General features: G+C 51.2%; 1 protein-coding gene across 5 annotated transcripts; it reads right to left on the bottom strand.

Annotated features, from left to right (window-relative positions):
* Positions 1-4,467: 4,467 nt before the first annotated feature.
* On the bottom strand, positions 4,468-13,049 carry SH2B1 (SH2B adaptor protein 1). 5 transcript variants are annotated; one of them, XM_051988595.1, is made up of 10 exons: positions 12,636-13,049; positions 9,712-10,730; positions 9,252-9,353; positions 8,651-8,742; positions 8,392-8,498; positions 6,919-7,119; positions 6,352-6,563; positions 5,905-6,076; positions 5,064-5,182; positions 4,468-4,925 (listed from the first exon to the last, which is right to left on the bottom strand). In XM_051988595.1, the coding sequence occupies exons 2-10, from the start codon at positions 10,639-10,641 to the stop codon at positions 4,854-4,856; spliced, it is 2,007 nt and encodes a 668-aa protein (XP_051844555.1). In that variant the 5' UTR covers positions 10,642-10,730; positions 12,636-13,049; the 3' UTR covers positions 4,468-4,853. The 5 variants fall into 5 exon arrangements, with proteins under 5 accessions (XP_051844555.1, XP_051844544.1, XP_051844527.1 ...); XM_051988584.1 differs by lacking the exon at positions 12,636-13,049 and adding an exon at positions 11,535-12,607; XM_051988567.1 differs by lacking the exon at positions 12,636-13,049 and having other exon boundaries at positions 9,712-11,257.
* Positions 13,050-13,256: the final 207 nt, after the last annotated feature.

Below are 13,256 nucleotides of genomic sequence, written 5' to 3' on the forward strand. Positions count from 1 at the left end.
CCCCCACCCCCAGCTGGCCCTTATGAGTGAGTTGAGGGGGTGCCCAACCCCCCCACCAGGTCTAGGATTGGCTGGCCAAGACCCTACAGGAGGGGCCAGAAGAGAGAGGTATTTTTGCTGACAGAGGGGGAACAGTGGGGCTGCAGCCTGAGATGTCACTCATAAGGCCAGAGTGGCCCCTGCCCCAGGGAAAGAGGGGGCAGGGGGAAACTGAGACTGTCTGTCTATATTTTTCATCTTCCCTTCAACTTATTTCCCTTGCCTTCTCTATCCATCAAATTTTAGCTTCCTCAATACAAGCTTATTTTTTCCTCTCTGACCCCCTTTCAACTCTTTCATCCCTTTTCCCTTTCCACCACCCCTCCCATTTGTTTCCTCCACCACTACTTCCACCTGGACAGCCCAGCCTGTCCCTGATGTCATAACTTTCAGCATCTTCCTCATCCTAATGAAATAAAGGAGGAAACACATAGAGACCAAAACTATGAGATTACGTGAAAGGGGCCAGGGAAATCTAAGACAAAAGTAGAGGGGAAATTTCTCTATTGTGGCTTAGGAGATAGCAACTCTAGAGGGGCAAGTGGAAATGAGGAGGGGAGAGGGTCAAAGGGACAGGGCAGAAGGTGGTAACCCTACCCCAGGGAGGGGGACAGCAGAAGCCATCAACATGGGATTTAGTGTCCAAGTGCTGGTGAGCAGAGCCAGGACTGCATGTACCCCCTGCCAACACCACCTCCCCACCTGCCCTCCTAAAGGCACGGGAAACACAGGTCCCTGCTCCACTATTCCTGATAGGGAATTTCCCCCCTCCCCCAGGAAGATGGAGCAGGGGTAACCCAAGAGGCTACAAAATGTGCTGATGGCACAGAGGGGAGAGACATATGGTCTGGAGGTTTAAAATGGGGGTAGAGATACCTTCTTAGACAAGGATGGATAGAAACAACTATTCTTTCTCAAGCCATGGCTTCCTCCACACTGACAGGTTTCCTTTCCCCCCCTCCCCACCACTGACAGGTCTTGATCCAAAACCTTATAGCTAATACTTATTTGTGTCAGTGAGAATTGGAAAAATTCACAGGAAAAATGTAGCGTTAGTGGAGAACAAAGATAATGGTTATATTGTGTTCAAGAGTTGGATAGATCCCTTCAGGGAAATCAGAGTGGGACAGGCAGTCATGGAGGATAACTTAATCAGGTCGCTATAGACAGAGGAAGTGGACGTGGGTACAACTGGGAAAGATCAAATCTGGTGAAATATGGGACGGGCACTGGTGTAAGGGAAATCATGGGGTTTTGAGCTGGAAGGGACCTTGTAGACCATCTTTTCCAACCCTTTCATTTTATAGATGAGAAAACTGAATTCCAGAAAGATGTCCACAGTTGCACAACTAATAAGTGGTAAAACTGGGATTCAAACTCAGTTCTTCCAAATCCATCATTTTTTCCACTCCACTACAGTTGCCTTATTTGGAGAAGTCAAGGGGGAGGGAGGAAGAATGGATAAAGCCCTAAAAGGGACAGCTGAGGGGAACAAAGCAGAGGAGAGGGGGCAGTGGAATAAGCAGCAAGCTGAACCTTAAGGAGAGGGGAGTTGGAGGCCCTTTTGTCAGGAGCTAGGCAGGACTGAAATACTGGGTTTGAAGGCACAAGAAGTTTCTGAGCCCTGGATTCAGTGTCAGCCTCTCAGGAGTAGCAGCTGCTCGGAACCAGCCCCCACCCTTGCCCCAGGGTGGAGCGTCTGGTTACCACTAGGCAATTGCTGAAGAATGGGGGAGGTAGGAGGGGACTTTGGGGGGGGGGAGATCAGGAGAGAGTGTTGAATATTGGGGGCTGGTTAGGAGGGGTGTAGGAGAGGGAATGAGGAAAGCAATAGCTGAAGGGATAAGGAAAAGAAGTGACAGAAGAGCTGGGAGGAGATGAGGAATAGTCAGTAAAGGGTTGGAGGGGAAGGTCATAGAAAGGGAGTTGTGTAACTTTTTGAAACTCACTTTCCCGTGCCTCCATTTTCCCATTTGTAGTATGAGGACGCCATACTAGTTGATTAATCCTTTAAGATCCATTTTGGCACCAATAGTCTAATGGAAGGTGCAAACAAGAAAAGGGGGGGAAGGAACTTCCTTACTCGGGAAAAACAGTGATTTGTGGGGTGAGGGTGCAGAGAGATTTAGGAATGCTTCCCTCTTGAACCCTCCAGTACCTTACCACTTCTCTGCCTGGGCTGGAAGGGCAACCTCCAGGGTGATGTGAGGACATAGCTCTCCTCCCCCTCCCCTTTTTCACAGCTTTGACTGTCTCTCCTCCACAGCTGAGTCCTTCCCTGACCTCTGGGGGAGGGGGGTGGGAGATTGGAGTGTGGGGGCTACACAAAATGGGGCAGTTATGTGAGAGAATCACACCCACAGGAATCAGGGGACTTTCAGATCTATCGCGTGATACCATGTTATCTGGGTCGAGGAGAGAGGTGTGAGAGGGCAAATTCACCATAACCTAAGCTATTGCTCAGGCTACTTTTTCCCCACCCTGGTTGAGTGACAGGGGCCACTGCCCGTCTTGAAGGAGCAGGAGTGACCAAACATGGAGAGGGGGGGAAAAGAAGAAGGGAGGGAGAGAGAGTGAAGGGGAGGGAGGGAGGGAGGAAAGGGGAAAGAGAGAGAGAGAATATTAAAGGGAGCAAAAGATTATATGCGGGATAAAAGCACAGAATCTTAATAAGGAAAAAGCGAAAAAGGGATTCTAAAGTTTATCAAGTACTAGTCCAAAGCTTTAAGTCCCCTAATTTTACAGATAAAACTAGAGGCTCAGGGAGGAAAAATATTTTATCCATTTATCACACTGGGGAATATCAGAGGTGTCTCTAAAAGGAGAAAGAATGATTTAGAAAATAATTAAGATCCTTTCCTACTAAAGATGGCCAAACATTTTCTGATTTGATTGAGAAAGGCATTCTCACTCTTATCCCCAAGAGCTCTGTCATCAATTCCCCTTGTCACCCTGACAGACAACTTCTTTGGGAAGCTTAGTTTTCTCATTTCTAAAATAAGGAGGTTGGACCAAAATTCTCAGGTACATCTCAGCTCTAACATTCCAGAGTCTGTGAGGAGATGTTAACGCCCAGAGTTTAAGGAAAAGGAACAATTATCATTCAAACACGGGAACCCAGGAGGAAGGCCTTTGGTTCCACTATTCCCCTTTTGTCTCATATAGGTAATTTTCTGAAAACCAAAGGGAGGAGAGCTGGGAATACAATTTGTTTCCAGTCATATTAGATCTGAATCACATCCTATGAATCTCTCAAGTGGTGGACTTCTCCTACTCCCCATTCATAAGATTCCCCCAACTTTCTCCCTCTTGAATAGCTGGTTCAACCCCTCAGGTTCCCCCCAACTGAGTAATGAGGGAGCCCCAGGGAGAAGACCAAGTGGGAAAAGTCAGCAACCTTCAGCCAGCTCCCTGCCCAGGGCATACTGCAGACTCCAGCTGTCTCCTGTCCGTCTCCTGTCTGAACCAGAGGCTCAGAATAACAAGGTCACAAGAGCCTGGGGCCTGCTGGAGGAGGGGAGTTAGGACAGAAGGAAAGGGAAGAATACAGAGCCAGAGCATCCCACTGGGTTGGGGAGTGGTGGTAATAGGGCAGGAACACAAGAGGAAAAGACAGAGGCGAAGGTAGGACTGGCAAGAGAGAGGGTAGCTGAGGAACAGAACTGGAGATGGTCTCGGGCAGCTAGTGTGGTGCACCGGAGAGAGCAGCCAGCCAGCCAGCCAGCGGTCTGTTTTGGAACCGCCGTGTGCTCCTATTACCTGTCTCATCTTTTAGGGGTCCGTTTAATCATCCTTAAATCTAAGTGATTTGCCTGGTGTCTCCTGCCAGCTCTTTTCTCCTCTCTTAAAACCAACACGGAGGCCCAGGGGCGCCCTCTTTTGGAGAAATGCACCACCGAAGCTGGGAACAGTCACAAGCGGAGACACAGCATTTCAGGGCTAGAAGGGTCCTCAGACCCCTGTTTTCAGAGGAGTAAAGGAAGGCCCAAACACACTGAGAGCCTTCTCTGAGGGCCCCATTTAAGTGAGTAGCCGAGCCAGGACACAGGTTCCCCCACTCCACACATCACAATGCCTCCTTTCTCAGGAACCCAGACACCCCACCCCCAAGTCTGGCCTTCCCAGCCTAGATCAGTGGCTGTTATCTTTGACCTCTCCCAGAACAACCCACTTAGAAAAAAGAAGCCACCCTCCTTCCCTGACTCGACTTCACAGTCTCCCTGTGGAGCTGGAATTCCAGAATTAGAATATTAAGAGTTGGAAGGGACTTAAGAGAGGACTAGTCTAACAGGAAAAGTGACGGGCACAGTCACCCAGGAAGTGGCTGATTTGGGATCAAAAAGCATTTTTATATGCACCTCCTGAGCCAATCACATCCCCGTCTCCAATTCCATTCTGTGATATAAACATTGGGCCAAGGACAAGAGAGCCGAGATAAACCTTTTTATTGATGTTTCTCCATTTCACTTTAAAAAAAAATCCTTAATGTAGCTGATACAGCCCCTCCCCAATACATCACAGAGAGCTGTGAGAGGTACTGGAGAAATGGCCCACAGGGGGCGAGGCTGAGCACAATTGGCCCACCCCCAAAAGGAGGTAATGGATCCAAGTCCCCCGCCCCGGAAAAGGGGCGCCTTGGAGTGTGTCATCTGGGAAGTTACTAATGGCTCTGTCCCTCTGTCCTGTACCATTCCCACCCCCTAGACAAACAGGGGCAAGGGAAGTATTTGTACCTCTCTGGGGAGGATCTGTCCTGGGTCCTGGCCCGGGGCCAAGAAGAAAGGGGAATTAGTTGTGTGTGGGGATATTCATCCTTATAGGAAGGAGTACTGGTTATTGATGGCTCTGGAGCGGACCCCTTCCTCCCCGGCATTCCCTGGCTGCAACTGCAAGAAATGCACAAAAGGGTTCACTCCCACCTCCCCAACAGGCCCCTCTAGCCCTGGGGGCTCCCTGTTTAGGGCTGTGGCCTCCTGGAGCTCAGCCACAGGGCCTGGCTCTCCTGGGGTCCCTCCACTGCCTGCCTTCTCCTGCTCTGCAGCTTCTGGTGCTTCCACCATCTCCTCCTCTTCCCCAGGGTGTGCAGGGTCTGCCCTCGGATCAGGGTCAGTAGGTTGGGATGGGTCATGGGAGATGTTCGGTTCTAGAAAGGGTAGGAGGGAAGATAACTCAGAGAGAACACAAAGGCCTTAAGTTTTCTTGGCACCCCCTCCCTTTTACCTCCATTATCCTCAGGCCCCAAATACCTTCTTCCCACACCTTCCAAGCCCCCTCATGGAGAATGGAATATGGAGAGGAAGCACACTTACACACAGTCACTCGCTCCGATGGGCATGAGGGTGGAAGAGGCGTCGGGATAGCAGCGATCTCCCTCACACACCCCAGCTCGGCTCCCTGCCCGTTCCCTGCCTGAGGGGGAGTGAGGAGGAGGGACAGACAGGACAGCAGGGGTTGGAGGGTGGTCAGGAAGGGGAAAGAGGAGGAGCAGAGGTTTGGGTACAGATCACATGGGGCAAACACATGGGGGAACAGGCAAAGCATTGCCAAGAAAGGACAGAGGAAGATCAGGGTACAGATGAGGATAAGAGAGGAAAAAGTAGGGAAGAATGGAAGCAGAGACAGACAATGGGCAGAGGCTTTTGATGGAAATGAAAATGTACCAATCCCACTCTCACCACCTCCCCACCTCCCCCGTGGTGTGAGGGTCCCATCCAAAGGGACAGGAAGGAAGAGTGGTTAAGCCCCTCTCCGCAAGTACATTCACTCTTCTCCATTCCGCCCCTCCCTCATCCCTCTCTAAACATACTCCACAACTTGCATTGAGAGCCTTCTCCTCTCTGCTCACCCCTCTTTTCTCCCACTTACCTTGGAGCCGCTGGGAGGCCACAACATAGCTGACGAGGGTGACGTCACTGGAGCCCCCAGACTCCAGGGGAATGGGGTGGACCCGGAAATGCTCCAGCATGTCAAAGACGGTCTGGAACCAGAGGTGCTGCACCCGGCACTGACCATCCTCATTCAGGGATAAACGAAGGTGCTGGGGGCCGGGATGGGGAAGGTAAAAACTGCTTTCTTCTTGGGACCCGAGGGCTGTCACCTTCTCCCTGTCATCTCTCTTAAACTACCCTTTCCTCTGGGATCTAAAATCTTTTCCCCAAGTTTCCCATTTTCCTAGGAACTACGTACTTCATGAACTCCCCTCTGAACTCTTTCCAAGGGATATGTCTAAGCTTCCCAAGACATTATAGGAGACCCTGAAGTTTCCTTTTCTCTGAGAAAGAAAGAAGTCCTTCCTTCCATGGAGCCACTCACCTTGGCCTTGCCCTGGAAGTTGAACGTGAGGACATACTCCCCCCTCCTTGTCTCGCTTTGACGTACCAGGAAGACACCATGGCTGCCAGCACCCCCTGCCAACACTAGCTGGGCAGCTTTGAGTCGGGAGAGGGTCCCATGGAACCAAGGGTACTCTGAAAGGGGGTGATCCCCATCACCTCCATCTGACTCCCCCTGGAACAGGAACGACCCTTCAGGGAGGAAAGAGTGGGGAAACCGGGGTGTCAGGGAAGCCTCCCCCATCCCTGAGGACAAGAATCTTCTGTTTTGAAGCCCTTTCCTTTCATAAGTTCCCCTTTCCCCTAGGTTAGACACCCACAATCCCTCGTATCTGAAAGACTCCAGAAAAGAGTTTAAATAAGAAGAGAACTAGAATTAGAAGTAGTTAGAAAGACTTATGAGACAAAGACACACAAATATCCTCCTCTCTATCCACATGGGTATGCATATGTATGTTAATATATGCATGCATACATGCATATTCACATATTCACACACACACACACACACACACACACACACACACACACACACACACCCTGGTACCTGGAGTGTCTGGAGTGTCTGGAGGAGGGTAGGGGGCTGGTGGAGGGTAAGTTGTCCCCATTGGGGGCCCCTCTTCAATAGGGACTCGGGGGGGCAACTCTGGGGGCAGTAGTTCCATTGAATCAAAATGGGAGGCAGCAATGGAGGCAGAGCTGGGGGAGACAGAAGCTGAAGGACGATCCGAGAGGCCCCCATAAGCCCCTAAAGGGAAAACCAAAGGTGCAGGAATAGTGTGAGATTCAGCATCCTCCATAACCCAACCACTTCCCAGTTAAGCAAAGAGGAACTCTTCTCCCTAGGCCCCAAAAGGAGAATGGCTTTCTGATTGTCTCTGTGGCTCGAATTTCCTCCTCAAATCCATCCTATAGATGACATCAGAGAAATCTTCCTAAAACCAATCTGATGCTCAAAACCCTCTATGGGCTCATTTCCTAAAAGACTGAACTTGGGGGGCAGCTAGGCGGCACAGTGGGTAGAGCACCAGCCCTGAAGTCAGGAGGACCAGAGTTCAGATCTGGTCTCAGACACTTAACACTTCCTGCTGTGTGATCCTGGGCAAGTCACTTAAGCCAAAAAAGACTGAACTTGGTTCAGCACTGAGCCCTTCAGCCTAACCTCAGTCTACCTACCTCTCCAGTCTTTTCTCCTGTCTTCTTCCTTCCAGCCCAATTGGTCATTTGTTGCCCTTCATATACACATCCCACTTATTTTCATTTTACTGTTGTTTTTGTTGAGGCTGTTGGGCTTAAATGACTTGCCCAAGCTCACACACCAGGATGTGTTAAGTGTCTGAAGTCGGATTTGAACTCAGGTCCTACTGACTCCAAGGCTGGTGCTCCACCCACTGACACTTAGCTGCCCCAGAATCCTATCTTTTCCTCTGCTTCTCTGCTTCCACTGTCCTACCACCTGAGCCCATCAAAATCCAGGAGGCCTCCCTTGACTATTCTGACCACCAGGGGCCTCTTCCTCCTCTCACATCCAACGGAACTGCCGCAGGTAGCACTCACCAGGCACGGGGCAGTCCTGCCTCGCACTACTGCTGGTTTCATCTAATGCTATGTCTTCCCCTCCACAATGGCCCTTAAGAATAGAAGCAATAACCTTCCAGTTTTTTTTTATATCCAGAGTTCAAAGCATCTTCTGGACACTAAATCAATATGTCCATCTTAGAACTGGAAAAGACCTCAGAGTTCGTGGAGGCTGACGATCTATTGACGCTGATTCACTAAATAAGCTAAGATAGCAGGTCTTCAAAAGATACACCCCCTGGACCGTTAGTCTGCAGACCTGGGTTCTAGTCCCAACTCTGCCCTGCCGCTTACACTCCTCCTCTCTGACCCTCAGTTTCCTCACCTGTAAAACAAGGAAGCTGGACTATAAGGTCTCTTCTACCTCTAACATGTTGAGTAGGAGCTAGTTAACAACCCAAGTTACCCCCAAGGCTCTGCCTGTCCTTTTCTCCTGTCTCACCCTGAGATAAGTGCTCATTGCTCTCACTAGGCCCCAAGGGCAGCTCCTGGCTGGGCAGACTCTCCGAGTGGTTGAGGCAGGATAGGTCCAGGCTGTCTGTGTTTTCTCTGGTAGGGAACGAAGTCATCAGATTGGGAATGAGTGGCACAGAAAATTTCAGGAAAAAGGAGGGCAAAGAGGGAGAAGTCACAAGATGAACTGAGCAGCATTAAGCACCTTTTCTACCATCTACCCTCCCTTGCTCCCTCAGGCCCCTCACCCTGGGCTCAGGCAATCCTGTAGATCAGACACCCAAGCCTTCATATTTAGGGCATCAGCTGTCTCCAGAATATATTCCACAGAACCCTCCACCTACGGAGACAAGGGTAAGGTACTTCAGACAGCAGATGGGGGCAAGTGTAGGCCAATAAGACACCGAGAGCTTCCCAGATGCTCACTGAGACCTCAATGAGAAGAACCTTCTCTCCAGCCATTTCTTTTCCTGTGTGTCATTTCCCAAGTGTGTTTGTATTATATGTGTGTACATGCACACACACACAGATACATATGTATAGAGATGTACATGTGTGTGCACAAAGGTGTGTATACACACACACATGCACGCATGTATACATATATACATGGAGAGAGTAAGAAAGAGAAAGGGAGGCCTAAACTTCAAGAACATGTCTTCATTTTGGGGAACTGTCCCCTGGTTGGGGGATCATGGCACCTTTCTCACAACTTCTAGTCCTTGAGAAAACCTAGAGCCTGCCTATCTTCCGTATTGCACTCACCCTCCCTTCCCCCCACCAATATACAAGAATCATACTCTTTGGAATGAATGATAAAAGAAGAATGAAAATGCCCAAGCCGCTGACCTTGACCACAAAGGTATTCTCTCTATCCGGCATCTCCAGGGCTGTGGTTGTCCGGACCTCTGTGATGGTAGAACACAGGATGTTGATCCGGGGCCGGGATGCCTGTGGTAGAAGAGGCTGGTAGGAGTCCCAATATTCACGCTCAAATACACTCCTCCACTTCTGGGGGGAGGGGGGAACCTGGCCTCCCAGCTCTTCCCACTTCACAAAGGTGTCAACACAAGCCCAATGGCTCCCTGCTCTATCTCATAAGTAATGTGGAGGTGGCAAAAAAATTGTTTAAATCACCACCCTAGTCCTGTACACTTAACAAGTGTCAAGAGTTGGCAAGATGGGGCCAAGTTTCCAAAAAAAAAAAAAAAAAAAAAAAAGTAAAAGCTATCAGCTTGTAAACTTCTGGGTTCTATCTGCAAGGCATTTACATTATTTATCCACAGTCACACTTCCCCTTCTCTCTCACCTTAGGTGGGATATAGAACTCCAGCCGATTTCCTCCTCCTCCTTCCCCCTCACTCCGAAGCAGCAGGCGACACTTCTGCCACCTTGGTGGTCCCCCACCCCCAGATGAGGTTCCAATTCCTCCTCCCCCTCGACCTTCTCCACCAACAGCTGCCTCCTCTGTTCCCATGAAGCTCAGTAGCCCCTCCCTTTGCACTGTCCCTGCCCCTTCCTTTAAGGGTCCCCCTCCCCTACTTAGTCTCAGCCTCTCAAAACGATGTGTCCATCTTTCCCCGGGGGATGCCCCACCGCCAGTTGGCCCCACATTGGTGCTACCACCCCCACCAGAGGAGTTGGAGTTGCTGTTTCCACCCAGGACAGGTGGCCCAGAGGCAGAGGTCTCCAAGGGTCCCACTGGAGAGGGGGGATCACCAGCTCCCCGCCACTGCAAGATCCCTCGAACTGAGCCTCGTACTGATCGGCCCACAGAGCGAAGGGAGAAACGTTTCTTCAGCTTAGGCTTTGAGGAGGATGAAGAGATTGAGGAAGGGAGAGGGGCAGCCAGGTCTTCAGAGGATCGAGAAGGACCCAACACAGTCAGAGGCCCGCTGTTCCTGCAGCTCTCCAGGGAAAGATCACGGGATGGGGCTTCCGTACCAGGACTCAGAGGGGTTGAACCAGATGATAAAAGGGAACCAGAGGCCCGGGCCACCTCTGCCTCAAAGTGCTGCAAGAAGAGCTCAGCGAAACGTCGGGAAAAGGCTGCCTCAGCCCCAGGCCCGGCATATTGGGGATGGGAAGCCAAGTAGAGGCGGAAGCGTCGGGCAAAGTCCAGGGCTGCTGCCCGAGCGTGGGATTCACAGAACTCCCGCCAACTTGGAGGAGGTGGTGGTGGTGGCAGAGGGGGAGGAGAAGGGGAAGCCCCATCCTCAGGGGAAGGGGCACCATTCATGATGAGCCAGATGAAATGGAGAGTGGGGGACCCAGGGGAGGGAAGGAAGTGGGGGGGAAGGCCAGAAGACTCAGGGTCATTTGCAGCAACTGTAGAAGGGAAAAAGAGGCACATATGTAACAGTATTAGGGTTAATGTTTATATTCTCTTGTAAACCTTTCCCCAGGTACCAGAAATTCCTTAATTGTTTCTCCCCCACTGAGAAGCTTCCACTTCTCCATACTGCCTTCTGTTCATATTGTTCCTTTCTGATTCAGAAAGATATGTTAGCTTCCTTCCCATACTCCAGGTTCTCACACTTCTTAAGCTCTGGTAGGCTTTCCCAGATATCTAACCTCCATTTTTTCTGCTGTAATCTCCACCTAATCTTTGGCTTTGATTCCCCAAAGAGTAAGAGGTGAGTTGATCACCATCCTCCAAAAAAAAAAAAAAAAAAAAACCAAACCCTTTAATTACTTATAAAGCTTTCTTTTCCATCACCTCCCTTTCAGAAATAAATCCATCCAGTATTCTACTCCAAGGATCAGCAATATATAGGTGACTACCACCTTGCTTCCCTGCCTAAGGCTCGTTAGCATTTTAAGTACTGTGTGCTTAAAATACAAGAGAGTATTATTCCTACCTGCTCTTCCATCAAAGGTTCAGTAGCTGTTCATTATAAAATCGTGAGTACAACTACCTTACTACCTTCTTTCCCTCAGTCACAAGAAAAAAAAAAAAACTACAAGAAGGCTGGGATGAACTATTTTTTATTGTCACTAAGAACAGAAAAAAAAACAAAAAAGGCTAAAGGTTAGACAAGTTGTGAATATTAGCACACAGGCCCTTGGTCCCACAGCCTAGAACCATTGGGAGTCTTGGAAAAACAAAGCTCGGAACAGAGAGCCACTAACCCTGTGCTTCTTCAGACCAGACTCATAGCCACTCTGCAGCATCACTAGGTGACCAGGCTAGGACGGTTTTTTTGTTTTTTTAAATTTCTGCTTGACAAATGATGGCATTCACATCATGCTTTATGATTTCAGAGCATTTTCACAGCAACCCTACTGAGAGAGGCAGAGCAATTGTCTTGTGCCCACTTGATAGGTGAGAAAAGACTCAGAAGTGGAACGATTGCCTAAGGTCACCAAAGAGGGGCAGGAAGCTCCAGCAGAACGTAGGTCCCTCACTCCTATTCCAATTCCCTAAGGCGACAAGTTCTGGGCAAGACTAGATCCAACATAAAATGAATTTCCACAGACACCAGAACCTGGAATGGGCAAAGGAAACAAATTCTGAGGCCAGATCTCCATTGGGCAGAGGCTGGAAGGAGAAGAGCCTTAACCAGTCTGGCCTCCTATGCCTGTCTCTTCTCAAGGACCCCTCCCCAGAGGAGCCACCCCATCCTTCTTCCCGTGTACTTCCCGACTTCTCGAAGCCCCCGTCCTTCCGGGCATCTCTTACAAGACCTCCTGACCCGGTGACAGAAACAGGAGACACAGACAAGTCTCAAAGAAGCGTCTGGCAAAGAGCGAGGTTTGCCGCAAGCCGGGGAGACACCCAAGCATGACAGGCCTCCGCCCCCCACCCCAACAAGGCGGGGACCCCTCACCCAGTGGGGGCCCCTCCCCAGATGCCGAAGCTTCTGCAGCCAAGCTGCTTTGCCCACTCGCCCCGACCCCGACCCGCCCGGCTCTGGCTCGGCGGCGATGAGACCGAGGGCTGCCCTGCTCCCCTGCCCAACCCCGGAGCTCCTCCGGTGAAGTGGGGGGGCCTCCGGAGATCGCCGGCCTTCCCTCCGCCCACGGGCGGCCTCCTTCACCTCCGCCCATTGCGACCCGCAGCACCGGCCTCCCGGGGGGAGCTGTCCTGGGGGCATTCCCCCAGCCCCCGGCCCCCAAGCCCGGCCCCGCTCCAGGACCTTCGGCCTTCCCTCCAGTCCCAGGCCCGGGGAAGGGGGGAGGGTCCGGGTGGGGAGAGGGGAATGAGGAGGGGGGTTCCGGTTCCGGTCCCACCTGCATCTCGGTCCCCGCGGTTTGCTCCGGCGGCAGCAGCGGTGGCTCCCGCTCCCCCACCCACCCCCAACAACCAGTGACCAGAGACCAGCCAGCTACTGCGCAGGCGCCAGGACCCCCTTTCCCATCAAGGGAAAAAAAAAAAAAACCATAGATAAGGCAGCAGGGAGAGAAAGGCACGTTCCTCCGACTTCCTCCTCCTAAGGTGCGGGGATCATAGAGATCGTTCTCCTAGGCTGTAGGAGTAGGGACTCTTAAATGTAGAGCAGGAGGAGGCGCTGTAAAACTTTAGCGTCTTCCCCCGTCGCCCCTTAGGATGGGACATTCCCTGAGACATCCCTCGGAGATGCGTTAGCCTAGACTAGGACCGGCCCGGCCATCTTCCGTAAGGAGGACGGGGAAGCTTGGCCAGCCAATCATAGAGAGGATGCTCGAGATAGAGTATCCCAAACAGATGCAAGGCAAAACTACCACTAGGGGAGCGTGAAACCAGAAAGAGGAGTGTGGAAAGGCTGGTTAGAGGTTACGGAGGGGTCAGGTGGCCTCCTAGAGCGTCAGTTCCTTCTGCTCGCTGAAGAGACAGCACCCCCTAGCAGAGGGATGTGGGAAGGCTGAGGTGAC

This window comes from Antechinus flavipes, chromosome 1 (genome assembly GCF_016432865.1).
Source record: "Antechinus flavipes isolate AdamAnt ecotype Samford, QLD, Australia chromosome 1, AdamAnt_v2, whole genome shotgun sequence".
NCBI lineage: Eukaryota > Metazoa > Chordata > Mammalia > Dasyuromorphia > Dasyuridae > Antechinus > Antechinus flavipes.